Genomic DNA, 19,926 nt, shown 5'->3' with positions numbered 1-19,926 from the left:
CATAAGCATACGTAGAAATGAAGACAATTTTACGCACAGTATATAACTTGGAAAAGAAAAAGAGGATAATATATGTGACAGAAATAGAAAATTTATACAGTAGAGTGCACCGTGTAATACGATTTTTAAAACACGTTAAATAATCTATGCTATTCGTCGTTTTATGATTGCTTCGTATAATCTGGCATTCCTTGTCTTTTAACTGCATGAAATAATCCATCAGAGTAGGTTGAATAAAATTTCATATATTTTTACGTCTTCAAATTTCCTATAAATTCATACATATCAGCAGTTCAAATATTAAACTAGTAACCAGGCGATCAACGATCAACGTCTGAACAAAATCGATTATCGTGCTGCGATATACGTTTATATCGTGGAAAAATGTATTCCTGTACGTCGTTGTTACTCGCAAAATCGTTTAGTCGACCCAGTTTTTCCGGCGACGAGGGAAAAAGTCGAAAGAATCGAGAAAAGTTAGCGAGAACTTTATTATCCTATTGGCCCGGTTTCCCATCGACCATCGACAGTTTCTCGCGGTTCCTCGTCGATTGTCGCCGAATCGTAAGAACGTGATAAAAATTTTCTCGCTGGCTCGATAATGGAGGGTTCGGTGTAATTGAAAACGTCAGCTTGCCCATCGGATGAACGCTTATCGCGTGATGCTGGCCTGGTCAGAATTGTCTAAAATAAAACAGAAAAAAAAAATATATGAGAAGAAGAAAAAAAAGGAAGAAAAGCTGGGATGCTTTATGTTCATTTACATTTCGGAACTTTTATCGCCACATCCAGTCTCTTCTCCAACTTTTCTCATTTACCGCCATCCGATTTAATCGGTTGCCTTGTTTTTCTCCGCCAGTCCCCCCCCCCCCCCATGAGATCAGTTTCTATCACGGAACGCGAACGATTTTATAAGAACGAGTTGATCGTGACAAAGATTTAAGTAGGGTGCGATTGGTTCAATTCCGAGATCGGTATCCGAAAAAGCATTCGATACTCTCAAGTGTTTTTTGACTTCGAGAACAGAACATGGTTCGGTTAATAAATCGTTCATCATTTTCTTGCTTGTTTCGTTATTCTTTGATATAATTTAATTCTACTAGATTCTGGAATATAGAAAATCTAAGGTAGATATTCTTCAAACAAATAGTTTTGCTTGTAACAATTAGGGGATAGCTGTGTTTTGAACGCTTTTATCGCATCAGATCGAACAAATGGAAGTAGAAGAGTCATGTAAACTTGGTAGATTGACACGTTACTCATATGCTGTAATAAAAATTGACTTTAAGGCAGTTATTGAAAAAAAAGAAAAAATTTACACATAGAAGAATATAAAGGATACGAACAAAAATTTCTTCCCGAAGAAGGTTGTGACAAGAATACAAATGAGAACTCCTAATTTATTTAGAATACACAAAACATTCTTACTTTTTCTTACTTTTTTAAATGTTTTAAATTTCAAGACATAACGCTGACGGTGAGATGTGATCAATGTTGCTTTCATCTATTCGATTATTATTATTATTTCATTTGAAAGCTATCATTTTCTCCCCCCTTCAGTTTCCTCATTTTGTACAAAAGATCTATTGAAAAAAAAAAAAAAACAATTCACTGAAAAGGAACGTCAGACAAGAAAAAGAAATTAAAGGAAGATAAAATAAAAGTCGTCCGGGGAATTTCGTAGTACAAACTAAAATGTACGATTAAAGGATCGAAGCGAGAGGAAACCGTGCGCTCGTTCGAGAAATTTTTATCCTTGTCGCTGCGTGGATGCGTTGCCTCGATACACGGACGTGCACACGAAACGATTTTATCCGTGTATTAACACGGTTTCTTATCCAGAGCAATCCCCGTGAGAGCCTTTTTCTCAAAATACAATTTTCTGCGGCTAAGATACTTCGAAAGATACATTCTGCCGGAGAATATTTTGAAGCGGTTGGGAAGAAAGTCTAAGGTACACTTCACGTCAAATGGGAAATTGACTTCTTCGAGTCTTTCATGTTTTTCCGGTGTGTCGTCGCGACACGGATAACTTTCATCTCGAAAGATTTATATCGTTGTATTATATCGTAGAATGCGCCTTTCATATCACTCGAGAGCGTATTTTATAAACGTGCTTTGGATAGTTTGTTAGCGATCGTGCGCTACGTTCTTTTCGTCATTTCGAGTCTTCTGATATTTCCTGTATTTCAGATGTGAGATTACGATTAGAACATAACAATTTTCCTTTCATGACACGGTGTATTCTTTCGGATTATTACGATGAATTTATAATGTAGGAACGTTGAGCCAGAGACTACGATGAATCTTTCGATCCTTTTACATACGAGTCTCGAGAAATCGACCATAAATTTAATCATATTGCATCTTCAAGAATTTTACATGGCCACGATAGATCTTATGTTATGATTATTTACGTGTAGCATCTTTTCGCAATAATTAAACTTATGGAATTAAATAATTTGTTTCCTTGAAAGGTGCAATACTACAATAAAATTAAAAAGCTTGCAAAGAGTGGAGTTGTTCGGTTTGGTTTCCCGAGAGGCTCATATATTACTAGAACAATCTTGAAATGATTAAAATCAAGATACCAGGTAAAAATTAGAAACAACATAACCGAAGACATAAAAAGTTAAATCAACTACTTTTACATAATATATATACATTACATAGGAGAATAATTCGCCTAATACGTAATGCTCGTTGAACGTTACAAAAAATGGCACAATTTTCCTTGTCGCGTGACACGATCCCCATGTTTTTCCTTTCTTTACCTTGAAATCCAACAGCATATTTGTTTATCTTATTCCGTATCTTTTTATTTATCTACTGTCCAGCTTGTCGCATTCTTTTCTCTATATCTAGCAATTATTTCGTTTCTTTATATGTCCATCTTCGTTGTTCCACCGTCTGTTTCCCTTATTTTCTATCCCTTTCGTCGGTTGGCCCCCACCATTCCACGTTGAAAGACGCGATGATGGAAACGATTACAGCAAAAGAAGAAAATTGCCTGAAACTTACGACTGCTTTCCGAGACGTATTTGCCTAGCGTTGCACTATTTCTTATGAATTCCGACATGAATCTTCTCGAGAAAGAATTCTCTGGTAAAGAAAGGAGCGACACTATATGAATACGAACGATTGGCTCTACGTTTTATGCTTCGACGGTATGAAACTTTAATTTCGCATAGATTACAGAGAATTTCTTTGTAAAGATATTCGATTGCCGACAACGCCTCGGTTAGATTCACGTGTCCTAGATTTTATCGAAGTTGATTAGTTTCGGATTTTATCGAACTACAGTAGTTACAAAGTTATTTCTAGATTGCAAAATTTCAGATTGAAAGTAAATATGACATTTGAATGAGAACGAATACTCGAGATTTTCATTAAATTTTCAATCGATTTCGAGGTCTTGTCGAAAGTCGGTAGTTCCAACATTATTTTCAAATTCCTGAAATTAATATTGAAAATAAATAAAAAAAAAATCTGAGCTTACAGATACTCCAGATTTTCCGAAATTTTCAATAATCTTCGAAATGTAGCGTCCAAATTTGATGCTAAACTATTATTTCCCATATTTAACTTAAATTTCTCAAACGTTTCTGCAAGAAAACTTAAACACTCTTCTATTCAAAAATTCCTTTTTTTTTTTTAAGCTATCGTGTCGTTCAATCGAATACAGGATGTTCGTCCATACTATGACATATACAAATTTCTATTAAAACATCAAGAAAACATCCTTCAAATGAAAAGCATTTACAGATAAGATCTTCTACGCTACATTAGCGAAATTTACTTCTATTGGAATCTAGAAATAATTAAAATGCTATCGTTGGCTAGGATTCTTGGGTGAAATCGACAACGCATTATCTCGCTTCTGTGCAGCTTAGCCGAAGCACGAATTGCGAGGACGTTAAGAAGTCGTTTCATTTTCAATGTAATTCCTGCTTCCCTCGGTATTATCCTGTTCTATCTCCATTTCGAGCTCATTAAATTGTGAGTTTGGTTTACGCGTGGCGGGTATTTAACGTGGATTTCGCCTCTCGTTCTCTACAGAACCGAGCTATGATAGGGAAAACGATAAAAGAAGAGAACGTGTCTCTTCTCGAAGGGCAGAAAGATTTTCGCAATTGCAACTTTGATAGCACTGCAAAAGCTGACCTCGAATGGCAATCTGGCCACTTTGCCGGGTTTTACGATGTCGTTTTAAGAGGAAAAATAAGTTTCAAAGAATTTCTATGTATGCGTTATCCGAATGCGAAGCTAAGTCACACGATAGAGCTCGAGTTCAGTGGAAAAATAAATGTATAACGTCTCTTGTTTGAGAGATCTCTCGAAGTCATTTTGCCGTTGTAAAGCTTGGTCGATTGGAAAATTAAAGGGGATAGGTTAACAGCGACGCTTGAGACTTTTAATTTCATGTATCTGAATTTTATCGGATCAAACTTAGAGAATGGGGATTTGGGTGAAAGCGTTTATTATTTAGAACATGCGACGTGAATATCCAAAACTCAACGAGGTAAAATAACGAAGTAACAAATGGTATAATATAGTAAAACAGAAGTAAAATGACATAGTACGTGTAGAGAGAAAAATAATTTTTGGCCATACAGTTGTACGTGTCTCTTGAGAAATTAATGCCAATCAACAAACTATGAATTATCTAAAAGTAGTCGGTAATTTAATTAAAAAAATATATAATCTTATGAAGAAAAATTATTATTTGAATTTTTCTTACTGCGTGTAGTATGCATTTTAATCAATGAGCACACTGGATGGTTAATATTAGTTTACGTACGTTCATTATGCTTTTCCTATTCACGTGTTTACCATTGATAATTCATGCGCGTCGCTGCTACGAATGTTATCTTAACGTTATGCTGTTAACAGATCGTGATCTGCCTAGCTTTGATCACATGCTGCACGCGCTTGCAGTCACACGATATCACACATAAATGAATTACGTACATGGGATACTTGGTGATTCATAGCCTAATGAGATATGAGCACGTTTCAGGGGAAAGTAAATTGAAACATACTTTAAAATAAATACAAAATCAAATGGGGAAAAACGATTACCGAAATATATTGATACAATTCTATAAATTCCAAAGGAAAAATTACCGAAATATATTGAAACAATTCTATAAATTCCAAAGGAAAAATAAAAAGAAAGAAATTTTTATTAAAATTCGCTAAAATAAAGACGCTTGTTGCCAATCTTTCAGTTGTAAAGTTTTTCTTTCATATCGAAATTCCCAATAAAATTCTACTTCGTCATATTTCGAATTTTCTTTCTTTGAATGAAATTCGTCTTTAATACGCTTAACATCTGAAATGCACTAGTAATACACGTTTTACCACTCGTCTAATGCATAAACACGTTACCAAATGTTTATACAATTCAATTCGTCGCTCGTTTTACTTATTTCAACGAACGGAACGAGCGAATGTAGATCAGCGTTCATCAATGTAAATTTCCATTCATCGTGCACCTTCATTCCACATTATGGAACGAAGTCACTTTATATCCGAGCAGGACGCAACGAATCGTAAATTATATTTTGCATAACAACAAACTCGAATCCATTACTTTTTCCGTTCCATCGTCCTTTACGTTGGCTACGTTATTACGTAGCGTGTTAGGTTCATTAACAGGGGTCAGAATGCAAAGTTTGTTTTCTTCGTAAACGAACAAACATTGCACGGAAATTAACGTTGGAAACTGGGAAATCCAATCGAGATCGATGCGACTTAATGTTTTTGGAATAACGTTAAATAATAACATTAACCAATCCGTGGGATTGGTTAATATTTTAACGAGACAGTCACGGTCCAAGGTGTGGTAAGCTGCAATTCCACCCTCTTGCTTTGGACTAATTCGTTGGCCGCTAATTTCGAACGTTCTTGCTCCGTGTTCTATCTACGTAATAGCTGACCCCGTGCTACCTATTTCCGGCCTAGTTTCTCGGAACCGAGTAATTAACGTCCCCGACGTTCTCTCGGTGTCTTTAAAAGTTTCGAAAAAAAAGGAAAACTCCCCTTTAGAGGGGCTCGTTAGAAAAGCGATATGCGAAGATTACCATGTCGCTATTTGCATCTGCTTCAGAGTAATCTCCCCTTCCCATTCCTTGCACAGAACTTTTGTATTAGCTGGAGAAACATACTGTTGAAAATATGTCGTTTTATTAGATTCGGATTTGTTCGTGCACGAATGAAATTTCTGCTCGGGAATACTTTTCTTAAGTTTATCATACGAAGGTAATACTTTTCACATTTTTTAATTTGGTGTAGTATATTTTGATACGCGAAGGTTCATTTACGATTCGACCAGTTCGATCTTCGTTCGAAATTTATTTAGAATTAGTTTCTTTCAATTTCTCCGATATAATCTAACTGATATTTACATTTTGTGTATAGAAAATTTCATAGGACTCGAAGAATCGAACGAAGCTACTTAAGCAAAATTTTTAGACGTAATGGATTAGTCGGATGAATCGGATAATTCGCAAATACCAAAGGTATTTCGAGTTCACCTTTGTAAATTTAATCTTGCTACCGATAGCCGGAGGAATTTATTAGCTCGAATTTCATAGAGTGGACGCGAGGGTTGGACAGCGAATACGGTGGGCGTATTTTGAACGCGAACGTTTTGACACAATCGATGGTGCACGTTAGAAACATATTGCGGCTGAATGGTGTGATATTGGTCATCGGGAGGTCAAAGGATTTGACGGAACGCTCGTGGCGATTCGTACGTCAATCTCTAGGACAGACCATCTGACAAATGGAATGCATGATTAATGCTTGGTCCCTCTACACGTTCCTACCGCTAATGGGTTAATCTTAACTGTGTCCATAATTAGCAATTATATTAATCTTGTATCTTCGTGTATAAGATCTGCTTGTATCTATTGATTCCATGTTATAATTGATATTCTCTTAATTGAATTAGTATTTTGATCCTTTATGGCTACGATGTTCTTGGTATTGAAGGTCTTTTCGTATTTGTGTCACGAATATTTAAGCATTTTATATACATGATTGAATCTCGATGAGTTTGTTTAGTAAATAAATACTTTTTAAAAGACAACATTTTATACGCCAGTGTAATGTTAATAATATAAAATACGTGTAACGCGAAAGATTATTTCAGGTTTTCAAATATCCACAGATATCGAAATTAATTTTATGTTTCTGTACATTGGTGTGGGTGTGCACGAATGTTGTTCATTATTGTTTTACATTCAGTTATAGGTAGCTCCTTTATATATAGGATATCTGCAGCAGATTTTTACTTTTTTTTTTTTTGAAGTTTTAATGTTATATCAGAATCAAAAATTGAATATGAAGCATTGATTTTCTGTCAATATATAGACATTTCTCTTTCAGCTTCCCGTTCGAGTTAATTAATTTTATAATTATGCTTCAGGTCAATTATATTTGCGATTCCAGCTACGTTATATGAACAAGTTTAAAATATTAATAACGAAATACATTGCAGATTTAACGTAGTATATTGATATTGTATAACCATAACTTTATTCGTTAAAATTGTTAATTAATTATTTAAAATAATTAGGAACATTGATACATAATTCCTGTTCATTTGCTTAGAAAGCAAAGTTTCAAGTCTACTAAATTTTACTTCACTGTAAAAAGAACAACGTTCCATGAATTCAACTGTATCGTTCGTAGACTGAAGCGTACTTGGTCGTCATAAAAAAGAATAATTAATAAAATATTCATCGCTTTTATCCGTGTTCTGTTCCAATACACAGTGGACATCCCCTGCTTTCAACGTCAAATCTTTAACACTACCTTACACAGACATTTGGAATATTATAAATCATTGTAATTTGATAATCAGGAAAGACGAGATTCCTCGCTTTCTCCTCTTTACCCTTCGAAACGAAAGGAGAAGATTATAATAATCAGAATAGAATATGATAAAAAATAATAGAATATTTTCACGATATTCTATGTTCCATAAATATTCGCTTCTTCCAAAACGAAGGTGAACGATACAATTTTCCATACAACGTGAACGATAGAACGGAATAAAAAATTTCATAGACGTAAAAGGTAATAGAAGCGAATCGATTTATTTTTCTCTTCTCTCAAGCGCCAGTTACAACGGTTCCATTCGCTTAATTCACCCGTGACGTAATACATTCTTCGCAGAGAAGATCAACGAGCGTCCGAAATGCGATCGATACTTGATCACCGATCACACGCACGAAATTCCAATTCCTTCTGATTACGGAACCGTGCTTAAGCGCACAAGTAGACGCTAGTACGGCCCGATTTTGCGCGGCAAAGAGGATTGGATGAAGCGGAAAATCTCGAACGGGAGCGTAATGGAAAACGTGCATTTCGATTTAGAACGTATTGGGTGATGGCCACGGGACGGATTTAAAATTTATTTGAGCGAACTAACTCGACCCGATGACGGCTCATTTCGACGATCGAGACCTGTGTTTTCGTGCAAAACGCGCCGCTTTTTTCTTCTCGTTGGTAATTGTACTTTGCGAATGGTTTTATTGTACGGTTTCGCTCGAAACGCTTTAAATGGAAGCAATTATCTAGTTTCACTGGCGTGTTACATGGAGATCAAGGAAAATACTGTGTTCTAGTTCTTAATCATTGTGAAAATTATGCGAGAGTTATGTTTAGAGGTTTACGTTACGTTAGGTGTGAAATTTGACACAGATCTGGTATTAGGAATATTTTTATACAATAACATGTTCTGTACAATATATTAATCGGTGTATGATCTTTCAGAAAATTATACTTAATTCTTTATAGAAAAAATTGACATATCGGTATTTCTTTATGGTATTAGAGTGTCTTAATTCGTTATAGTATTTCTGTTACTATTTGTATCGTGTAGTGATAGTAGTTCGAGATTAGAGATCTTTTTACCGTATATTTCTTTAACTTGACATTTTGCGAAATGTAAATGTTTCTTGAATTGTAGTAAAAAATGTTGTACTGATTTCTTGTTTATTAGAAAGATATATTCCATATATTGTTTTCTTTTTTTCTATTTTATTCAGATATATCTCACATGCTTCTCTAAGTGGAATATTCTTGGTTAAAATTATATTACGAATATAATGAAATAACATAGTTCGTCAAATTACGATATTAATCCAATAAATTGTTTACTTTACTGGTGGAAATTTAATTTCTTTACTTTCAAATCTAATACTTTGACTATTCTAAAGATGCATTGCTTTTTATAAGCATCAATAAAAATGTTCGTTATTTAAGGTGTTGTTTAATATAATTTGAGGAATAATAGACGAAATTTTCTATGCGACTCCATTGCTCAAATATTTTAGCAGCAATGTAAGAAATATAATGCGACGCCGAGTAATAAAACTTAGTTATCGAGGACGAGTAAAGATCAAAGAGAAGCGAAGCTCCCTCGAACGAAGACGCGACAGAATGTCGTGAAAACTTTAATGAAAGGTCGCGATTCGTCCAAACACGGGGCAGAAAGTTCCTTCGAGTTCCTTTGCAAAACGAAGCTTCTTTTGACGAGTTTAAAAAATTCCGTGCGTTCTAAGGAAGTTCGCGTAAACGTAAAACGAAAAGCGGAAGTTTTTTCGACGAAGCACAATTTTTTGGTCGAACTTTCTCAACGAAGAATTTAATGATATTTACAACCGCCGTAGTTTGCTATTTCAATAAAGATCTCATCTCATCCTTGCTAATATAATATTCAAGATATTATTAATTGTAAATTAATGATAATTAATTATGCAATATATCAATTGTAAATTAATGATAATCAATTATTCGGCATATGAATTACAAATTAATAGCAATTAGTGATCCTACATATTAGTTGCATAGCACAAACGAATATACATAGCGATAGCAGAAATCAATTTGAACTGTAGGTGTTTTTAAATGCAATACTATGAAAATGTTTCATAGATCCAAAGAGTTTTACAACTAAGTCGACTTGAAATTCTATTAACATAGGAAAACTTATTAAAGCTACAAGAAATTATCATTAATGTCTACGGCATTAATTTTACGTAGGAATTGGTTCATTGCAAACTAATTAAAAGTAATAACACAACTAGCGGAAGATTCCACGTAGGTGTACAGCTAAAAATGACTTCAAACGAGCTGTTAGTACGTACCTTCTATATTATATATATTTTAATTTATTTCTCAAAAACAAAAAAAAAAAAAAAAAGAGGAAAAAGGACAAGGAACAACACAGTCACGACATCAGTCACCTATCTTTACATAAAAATTGATTAATTACAAATTACTTAAACGACAATAAAAAATTGAATACAAATACAAGAATAGAAAAATGACCGTAAATTTGTAAGCAAAAGCTTCTTTCTTCGTAAAAAGTGAGAAAAAGAAGTATGTCGAAAGGCATCCTTCCATCCTGTAATATTTTCCATCTTGATGCGCAGAAGATTCATTAACTGAATCTGTTTTCACGAGAGCAATAATTCCAGTTTGGAATCACCTTCCGCAATAACGGAACAGGTCGAACTCCGTGGAGCAATCCGATGTCAAACGACGTCGTGCGACTGCACGAATCTGCCAACGTAACTATACTAGTAACAATAAATAGATTACACAGGGGAGAGGACGGTCGGTGGACCGTTTTACATGCAGTTGAGCGTATTTGTACAGCTGGTGCGTGTATCATTGCGCCAGCAATCAACAGAAGTGCATTGCATTAATGAACAAACGCACTAGTTAATAACAATTATCGCTGGTATTCGGATATTGCATCGCTCGCGGGGTGTACGCCGTGGCTACAACTTCTAAGCATTCTGGCTAACGAAGCGAAACTGTAACAAGGGTTGAGTAGTGAGCTGAGAACGATCGTAAGAGCTATTGGAGAAGATTAAACAATTGCTTGTCTGGATAGTTTGATGGACGAGTGCAATGAACTGTTGCATTCTCTCTTCTTTCTTTTTTTTTCTTTATCTAATTTCTTCGATAAATCGTAGTTATTGCGAGTTTAGGTATTCGATTCTTTCGATAATTATATTTTTAGATTTTAAAGTTTGTCTATGAACGTGAACAAATAACACGAAAATTTAAAAATGTGTATCGCGAACGATACAGACGTTAATTACCATAGAAGAGAGTCTTGCAATTTTCTCATTTGAAAGAAGCAGAGTGAAGGCCGTGAAATATTTTCTTAGAAGATATAGAATATTTAGAGTATCTGGAATGGAGATCAAGAAAGAACCGACTCCATAGATGTTAGAATTTTCCTTTTCCAATAGTGTGTTCGTTAGTCACCATTGTCGTTACTCTACACCGTTACTCTGCACCGTTTATTTAACAAGATACGCTCTGAAAAAGAAACTCAATACCTTTATTTGTACGAACTAAAAAATATCTGTAATAAAAAATTGTCAGATAGAAATATTGTTTCATTTTCTGTATAAATTCTCCGTAGTTGCTGTATTAACCGTATGAAAATTTTGTTTTCACTGCAACTAGTCATCCGTGTCAATCGCATATTTCTCTCTCAATAAATGATTGATTTGCCGAAAGATTATTTGTTTGAATCGTAACGAAGTTGAATGATTTTGACGATCTGTCAGGCGTATTGTATCGGTTCTATCGACAATGATGGATGCGCCACTGCAATCGTATCGGGCAAATAGAATATGCGATTGTATGGTATACATCCTAATCCCATTGTTTCCTTACTGGCGTAAGTAAAGCGGTATCGATTTAACGGCATAGCGTGCAGGTTGATCCGTTTCATTGTTCCATTCATTAGCGCATGCTAATGGGATTGCAAATGTGTCATATGAATGACAGTGAACCGCATTAGAATATGTTTGCAAATAAGAATATTGTTGTCATTATTCTATCCGATTTGTATGATTGATAATCCTCTTGACTCGGTTTCTATGTAACATACGCTATATTTAGAAATATAATTTTTAACATGATGATTCTACGATGAATTGTGTATGTTCTGCTCGCGATATCGGAGGATCATTGATATTACTAGATTACGTTTGTTTCATGCAATTTCATATTATCAAGGTAACTAAGAAAATGGAGTTTACGTAAAAATTTATTTCACTGGAGAAAATAACAACTACCTCGCTTCAAGTATTCTTTATATTTTCACTTATCACGCGTATTTCGTACAATTTTGCGCTTTCAATTTTGTCATGAATGCATGAAATAATTTTTCCTGTCTTTCACGTGTTTTAGGTCGGATATAGAATACACGACAAATTCGTCGAAGACTTTCTTGAAGATTCCGGACGTTAAATTGGAGGACGAAGGTCTCTATAAGTGCGAAGCTACATATCTGGCTGTGAATCGAAAGTGCAATAATGTCCAGCATATCATACTCAACGTCACCGGTAAGTTTTCTAACGATATTGTTTCAGACAGTATAGGAAAGTAAGAAAGCCATTGAATTTTCCAGACTTCTCTAGTATCCAACGATTGAGATTCGTCATTCTTAAATTCTTCAAATTTTTGAACATCTTTGACACACCGTATCTTGTCTCAAACTCGTCGAAACGAAATGTACAGCAACGAATTAAGACCATCTTCTATAAATAACGTAAATAAAAAGAAAAATCCAGAGGTACCACCAGAGGAAAGACGTATAAGAGGGAAACACCAAAAGGAAATTTATCATCGCTATTTATTCGGGTCTTTCTCTTTGCTCCGCTTCCTTGTCGAAAGTTCAACCGCTAGTAGAGTTTAACTTTCCACTGCAAAGAGACCAGACTTCATAAACATTTATATGCTGAAGTTTTAAACTCCCGTTTAGTTTAGGTAATTTACTATTCAATTTAATGAACTTAGTATTAGTAAATGATCGAGTCGTGATTATTTGCTGTATAATCGACTGAACAAACTATGAACTCGAAAAGAGGGTAGGGGACGGTTACGAGATAGAGGAGCCTACGGAAGGGATGCTTTTCACGGTGCACGAGCCAGAGGTGGCGTATAATTTAATTAATCGATTAAACGTCGACGATCCCCCAGTAGTAAGATATGCGTGGAATAACTCGTATTAGACGTATCGTACTTGTACGATCCGTGTAATCTGGGTAATCCCAGTAATTCGACAAACGAGAAAGCCGCAGTACTAATCCGAAGTGGTAGCGACTAAACCACTGAACCGGTTATCTTGACACACGCAACATGTCATACTATTAAAGTGCGGTTGAATTTACGAACATGAAAGGGATGCCAATTACTTTGAAATTTTAGCTGGAAACCGAGATACCGCTCGACGGTGTCACCGGCGAAACGAACTTAAACCGCGATAAATATGTGTATTTGAACGGACACTCGTAATTTGCCGTTTAAAAGTGTCCGAATTACATGAAAGTCCACGTGCTATTGATTTAAATATGAGCCGTGATATTGGAAATCAGTAAATGATCACTAAAACATTGACTTTGCCTATTTTTCTCTCTTTTTTTTTTTAATATTTTTCGGACAAAGTCGAGATCTTTGTGATAGAATCGATTTTTCGTAGGGGAAGATCGACGCTTGGTTGAAGATACCTTTGTCCGAAAAGTAAAGGAAGAAAATCTGCAACCAAAATCTCAGGTTGATATCTGAAAACGTCGCGCATGAAGATACGTCGCGCGTATAATTTATTTTTCATTAGAGAAGGCGTTACATAATATTTTTGAGAATAACATTTTCCAAGCCAGAAAAATAATTCTGAGAAATTGCCTAAAGTGGACATCTCCGATAATACTTAATAAGAAACTTCAAGAATTCCTCAAACAAGTCCGATAACTGTACCTTTACTTGCACCTTATACGTCCGTACAATGCGATATTTAAGGTGCAGTTTCGAAGAATCGCTCGAATTACGAAAGTTGGCATCGCGGTTCTTACGTTGTGTTTGTTAAAGAATATTCCGAGACCGAAACTATCCGCAGTTTGAAACATCAGGAAAATTTTTTGCGGTAAGTCCACCGCAAACTTAACGTGGATTCTTACGTCGTCTGATTACAGTCAGACCGTGCTAATAACGCGAGACTTGTTCTGAACTCGTGCAACCGTGGCGAATCTGTTCATCCATTGAAGGTTTATTGTAATTACCAGCGTGTCGCGAAGCGAAACTCGCGAATGGTCGGAAGTTGTAACGCGGAAGCCGAAATGTCGCGCAGGATTCATGTTTTCCCACGTTCCCAGCCTTTCTCAGAATTCTCCGCTCGCGTAAGTGCAACTTTCCGAATTGTAAATCTTTCGAGGATAGACCGAACCGTGCGGCTTTGCTTTCAAAAGCATCACACGTATTACGTTTGTGTGACTTTCTGGACGTTTGATGATTTTACGTACGAAGATTTATCTGATGGTGAAAAGTCGAAAATTATCTGTGACGAAAGTTGAACATTACGAATAGATCGTGGATTTTTATGTATTTATAGAAAATTCTGAAAAACATGTAAATTGCACGTGATACGCAAAAATATAGTATACAATATTCAAGGTATAGCATCTGTTATAATTTATTAGACCAAATAGACTAAACAGATTAATTCGACTAACTAATTAGCTTGCAAATGTCTATATAGTTTTGTGTTCGTATGATTTTCATTAATTAATGTAATCCAATGTCGTCAATAACGAATAATTGGAACTTGGATAGAAAATTGTTTTACCTATTAAATATTATAAGGAGTATTATAGTTTAAATATTTTATACGCATACTTTTAGATATTACGTACGTTGTGTACATTTCTGCTTCGCTATACTACTTCGTCCTATTACTTCGACAGACTATACTTGAAACATTGTCGAAATTAAAATAAAATATCTTTGTCACATTTAAATATTCGTAACTATATAGATTACACGACTCTAGTTTTAAAGCAAATGTAGAAATGTACGTGCAATGCGACGCGTTTGAATGGATCAAAGGCGACATTTTTAGGGCGGAAGTTGAGGAAGGCCTGGCACGTGGTTTCCTTTCAATCTAAAATTTTCAATCGCGTTACAGTCGAGAAGGAAGTACAAAGGAGAGTCGAGGTGGATGGGTTGAGGTTTAAAGAACGCGATAAAACGAGCAACGTTTCAGACGGTCGAAGGTCCGAAGCTCGACAATGAATGCGACCAAATAAAAACAATTAGAACGACGTTGCTATTAAAAGTTGCAAATTGCACACTTGTGCCGAGGTCGGGTTTGCCACGTAAAATATCGCATCGTTGTGTCCGTGTCTCATTTCCATGGGCAACATTATTTTAGGTGAGAACAAACGCTTTTCAGCCGAGCCTCGTCATCCGCACTAATGATACGTTTCACGTTTGCCCGTTGTTATAAATTATTATGGCTAACGACACAATTAACGGCCAAGATCCCGCGGTGTTCGTCGTTTTCGAAATATCGTAAAATATCGACCAGCACGGGAATAGACAATTTTCGTTTAATATCGCGTTTTACTCTTTTGCGAATCTTCGTATTTCTTTTACGTTATATCGATTATAAACGTACGTTTTATTTATTCGATGGGATCGATGGCATTTGACGCGAATTTCTTTTTACATTGACACGACTCTCGTCATGTCAAAAATTCAGCGTTGGTAGAAATAATTTTCCTCGGACATTTCATTTTCGTCGCAATCGAGATAACAAAGAATCTTTATACAGGCGAAGTACATGAAAAACGAAATATCGTGACGCGAAATTATTTTTTTGTCAATCAGTTGACAAATTCGTTCTTTATTGTCAATTTTAAACAAATTCAAGATCGCCAGAAATAATTTTCATCCACCATTTCATTTTTATTGCGATCCGCTAAAAAACAGAATTTTTCGTGCAGCAGCATGTCGAAAATTAAAAGTAAATACTTTGACACGGAATTAATATTTTGTCGCCGAATTTTAAAATTGGTGGAGTATGCACTTCCGATGAAAAATTGATCGCACCAAACGATACGTATGAAACGACGAAAAAAAAAAAAACTAACTCACAAACTAATTCATAAGCAGCTGTATTTTTCAAACTCGCGATTATGGAATTCTGATGGCGGTGTAGAATCTTTATTGCAAATATGTACGCTATGTAGGTCGTAACTTTGAAAGGTTCGAGTGTGTCTATAAACCGTGGTATCACGCGTATCCTGTTTTCGCCAAAAATTAAGAAAATAACAGTGTTTAATCGTAACGCGAGTTGGTTCGGTAGCAGATAGAAAAATATAGCTAACTGAGTTTCCAAATATGTTAGTCGAAGATTAAAAAAAGAATCGCGTAAACGTGGTTGAGTTTTTCCTTCGATATTTTTGAAGCTTGAATTCCTCAACACGTTAAAAATTTTGTATTTATTTCTTAGTATTAGGTTGTCCGAAAAGTGTCTTTCTTTTACAGACACGTCTTTTACAACGACGCATCTTTATACAAACACGAAACCTAATTCGTCGAACGTTGTGATCTTTATTTTGATAGAACAAAATGGATCATATGTAATTCGGTAAATAATATAAAACGAAAAATATTGTGTATCCGGACGACCTACTACGTTACAAAATAAAGATAATGGAAAGATCTGAGGTAAAATCAAAAGTGAATGGAATACGATTTTAAATGTTGAAGAAAATCACAGTTTATATTATTATACATATATGTGCATAACATATATGTATATAGTAAAATAAAATAATATATTCTGTACCTGTAGAACTTAGATTATTGCATTTTAACGTTAAAATAAATCTTAAATCTTGGAAGTAACACCTTGAACAGGAAAAAATTAAGACCAAAATGCAAAAGTTTCTTACTTGGCTCGAGGCAACAACTGGAAATAGCACACACACGAGGGTAGCAAATGCGACCGAGGGAGAAGGCTCGATCTCAGCACAATTTTTCGGCTGAGTGACACGGTTAAGGGGCGAAATTAAACACTGCTTCTTCTTTCTTACGTGCTTCATGTCGGAGTATCACTCGTTGTCCTTGTCGGGGAAGAAACCTGGCTGCAGGCGATCGCAGTTCTCATTTCTTTTTTTAAAACGACACGTTGCCTTTTGCCACTGCCTCTCGTGTATTTATACGCGTCGAAAACACACGGGCATGAAATAACAAAAGAGGGCCATTATTTCATGCGAAAAAGAATTGCTTTTATTAGAGTGCTAATTAAAATGTAATTCTTGCGTAATCTTTTGTATTTCTTTCGTATTTCTTTATCGTATTTACATATTTCGTTATAGTATTTCTGTTACTATTTATATTGTGTAGTTGCAAAAGCATAAATTTCTCTTTGAGATTAGAGATTTCAAGATAGTAAAAATGTAATTCTTGTATAATCCAATTCGATATAACAGAAGAAACGACATAATCATTATGTTTATAATTAATGGTTGGATTATCCGACAGAATCCTCTTTTTCAAGATTTCAATAATCGATGAACAATCCATTATGAAAATAATAACAATATATACAAGAGGTGACGATATACTAAAATAATCTTTTATGGTAGAAATGAAATTACGATTAAGTATGATGTTGCAACTGGCAACGAATAAACACGATGTTAGAAGATTATTTATTTAAAGTTTAAGAAGTCCCGGAGATAGTGGTAGTATATTTCTAGTAAATACACCGAAGGTTTAAAAAACGGATTAAAATTTCTCTGTGATTAAAGTGTCGTTTTAATTAGAATTTTAGACTTTGACTTTAACCGAGATATAGTGAAGAAGCGAAAAGAAAAGAAAATAGACTATTCTGTCCGTATTGAAGATATAACTTTACCTTAATTATAATACATAAAACGAACTGCATATCGTGACCTAGTTCGAGAGTGCTTGCAATTTCCAAATTTTAGAATTATTTTCGTTTATTTTCTATAAGAACTTGCTAAATTTGCAAAAAATCCTTTCTTCGTTAGCATCCTTTAAGGAAGAAAAGAATTTTATTAAAAATTGTAAAAGAAACTCGCCTATATTGACAAGATTAATTTCGATGCAAACATATTTACAATAAACGAACATAAAAGCAAGACGTTTAATATTTATATCGATATAATTATATTGATTTTCAGACTTTTTCTTCAATTCGATATGAATACGCAGTGTAAATAAATACTTCTGTAGGAATGTTATATTATAAGTTAATAGAAAACAGTATGACAAATACAATATCGTTGCACTCACACGAAATCGAATATAATACCGCGTTTCGCGTATTCGTTAAATTTAACTCTGACAGCATTTTCCACGCTCATTTCTCCCTTAACAAACCTTAGTAACGCTCACAACACTCCTTGACAAAATTAACATATCTTGACAATGTTTATAAACAATTACCCCTCACGCCACGTTCTTCCCTGACGTCACACCATCCCATCGCACCATCCCATCGCACCATCCCATCACACCATCCCATATTTCTACCACTAGAATTTCGATATTCTAAGAAGAGAAAAAAAGTAAAAAAAAAAAAAAAACGAAGATGACAAGATGGGAAATCGAGTTCGATTTTATTTTTCGAGGACTTTGACTTTCCGATGCATGTATGTGCAAGCTAGGTGAAAACGTATGGCGGAACTTTCACATCGACCTAATGCCTGTCCGAAAGTTTTCTATAACTCCCACCGTGCAAACGCATGGACGAAGAAAGCGCGCGATTCCGACAACCGAAATGAAATTTGAAAACTTGAAACTCATTCGGTGCATACGCGCCGCGATTCTTTCACCTGCTGTCAGCTTTCACCTTTTCATGACTCGAATAAATATAATGAAGATACGATGAAAAAGATCTCGTTGACAGGAAACAAGAATAACTAGTCTGTCCATAATTTATCTATCGTAGTTTGTTTTTAAATCTGACATTAATATATCTAAAATAAAGACAGCATAATTTTTGCTAGAATTATGTTTGCAATAAATGCCTTGTAATTTCTATATACAGGGTTGTTGGTAACTGGTGGTACAAGCGGAAAGGGGTTGATTCTACGCGAAAAAAGAAGTCGAAAATATAGAATAAAAGTTTTTCGTTTGAGGCTTTGTTTTCGAGAAAATCGACTTTGAATTTTCGCTCGGTACGCGTTCACTTTATCACGTCTCGTTATAATGGATGTCACTGTAGATCGTTGTCTCGATGGAAAAATTAAAAAAAAAGAAAAAAAAAATTAAAAAAAAAAATTTTTATTCTATATTTTTGACTTCTTTTTTCGCGTAGAATTACCCCCTTTCCGCTTGTACCACCAGTTACCAACCACCCAGTATATCTTCGAATTAGTTTCAATTTTGATAAATATAATCGCGACGACAATCGTGTCTCATTACAGAGTCAATGAAATTCCAAAATGTTTTGTAGAACACATACAATATTGACATTAAAATTTTCCACGATAAGTATTCAAATATTTTCATGAACCATTCTATATCTTTTTCATCCATATGATCGTCCAGGCGTTGAAATCTTTTTTAATACTCGTTGGAATCGGCACAAATTCAGTTCAAAAATTATACAGTAGTGTCACCGATGAACCGATATTATGATTAAGCTGCATAATTCGCGGGAAGTAATTGTAACAGCCATTTCGTTGGCTGTTGACGCTATTCGTCGCGCGTATTTCAGAGAGCAATTTATCGGATGGAAAGCTGTTACGATCGCGAACCGCGTAAAGGAGCGGCAATCGACCTCTATTTAAATTATATGAAGGACCACTTGTCTCGCGGCCAATCCAATTAGATCTTCTAGCTGCTGGAAATTATGGGATTTCAGGCAGTTCTCTCTCTCTCTCTCTCTCTCTCTATCTATCTATCTCTCTCTAGGTCATTGGGCTTCTATCGACTCGCCAGCACTTCTGATTGGACACCCTCGCTTGCTCCTTCTAATTCGGACCCCAAATACATCGATCTGACCCCCCTCCGACTACCCCTCGTATTATTAAAAGCGATTCTAAAGGATTCCATTGCTCAAACCAT

The 19,926-nt window shown here is 35.2% G+C and overlaps 2 protein-coding genes across 17 annotated transcripts in view; one reads left to right on the top strand and one right to left on the bottom strand.

Moving 5' to 3' along the window:
* kar (monocarboxylate transporter 10-like protein kar) overlaps nucleotides 1-19,926 on the bottom strand; it is a 179,220-nt gene that overhangs the window by 3,704 nt on the left and 155,590 nt on the right. Inside the window, exon 9 of one of the 2 annotated variants that reach the window (XM_069109839.1) lies at nucleotides 638-684. The exons of the other annotated variant lie outside the window; for it this stretch is intronic. Coding sequence (XP_068965940.1) covers nucleotides 653-684 — 32 coding nt within the window. The 3' untranslated portion in view covers nucleotides 638-652. Of the gene's footprint in view, nucleotides 1-637; nucleotides 685-19,926 lie in introns of those variants that run through there. 2 annotated transcript variants of the gene reach the window in all.
* nrm (neuromusculin) overlaps nucleotides 1-19,926 on the top strand; it is a 433,949-nt gene that overhangs the window by 309,823 nt on the left and 104,200 nt on the right. For all 15 annotated transcript variants that reach the window (XR_011172628.1, XR_011172629.1, XR_011172630.1 and 12 more), the window contains one exon: nucleotides 12,235-12,389. Coding sequence is in view for 11 of the 15 variants with exons in the window: in XM_069109818.1 (XP_068965919.1) it covers nucleotides 12,235-12,389 (155 nt within the window). In the remaining 4 variants the exon portion in view is untranslated. The remainder of the gene's footprint in view (nucleotides 1-12,234; nucleotides 12,390-19,926) is intronic.

Source organism: Bombus flavifrons, chromosome 3 (genome assembly GCF_040668555.2).
Source record: "Bombus flavifrons isolate JBK064 chromosome 3, iyBomFlav1_principal, whole genome shotgun sequence".
NCBI classification, from domain to species: Eukaryota; Metazoa; Arthropoda; class Insecta; order Hymenoptera; family Apidae; genus Bombus; species Bombus flavifrons.
This window is presented reverse-complemented; position numbering and strand designations above follow the sequence as displayed.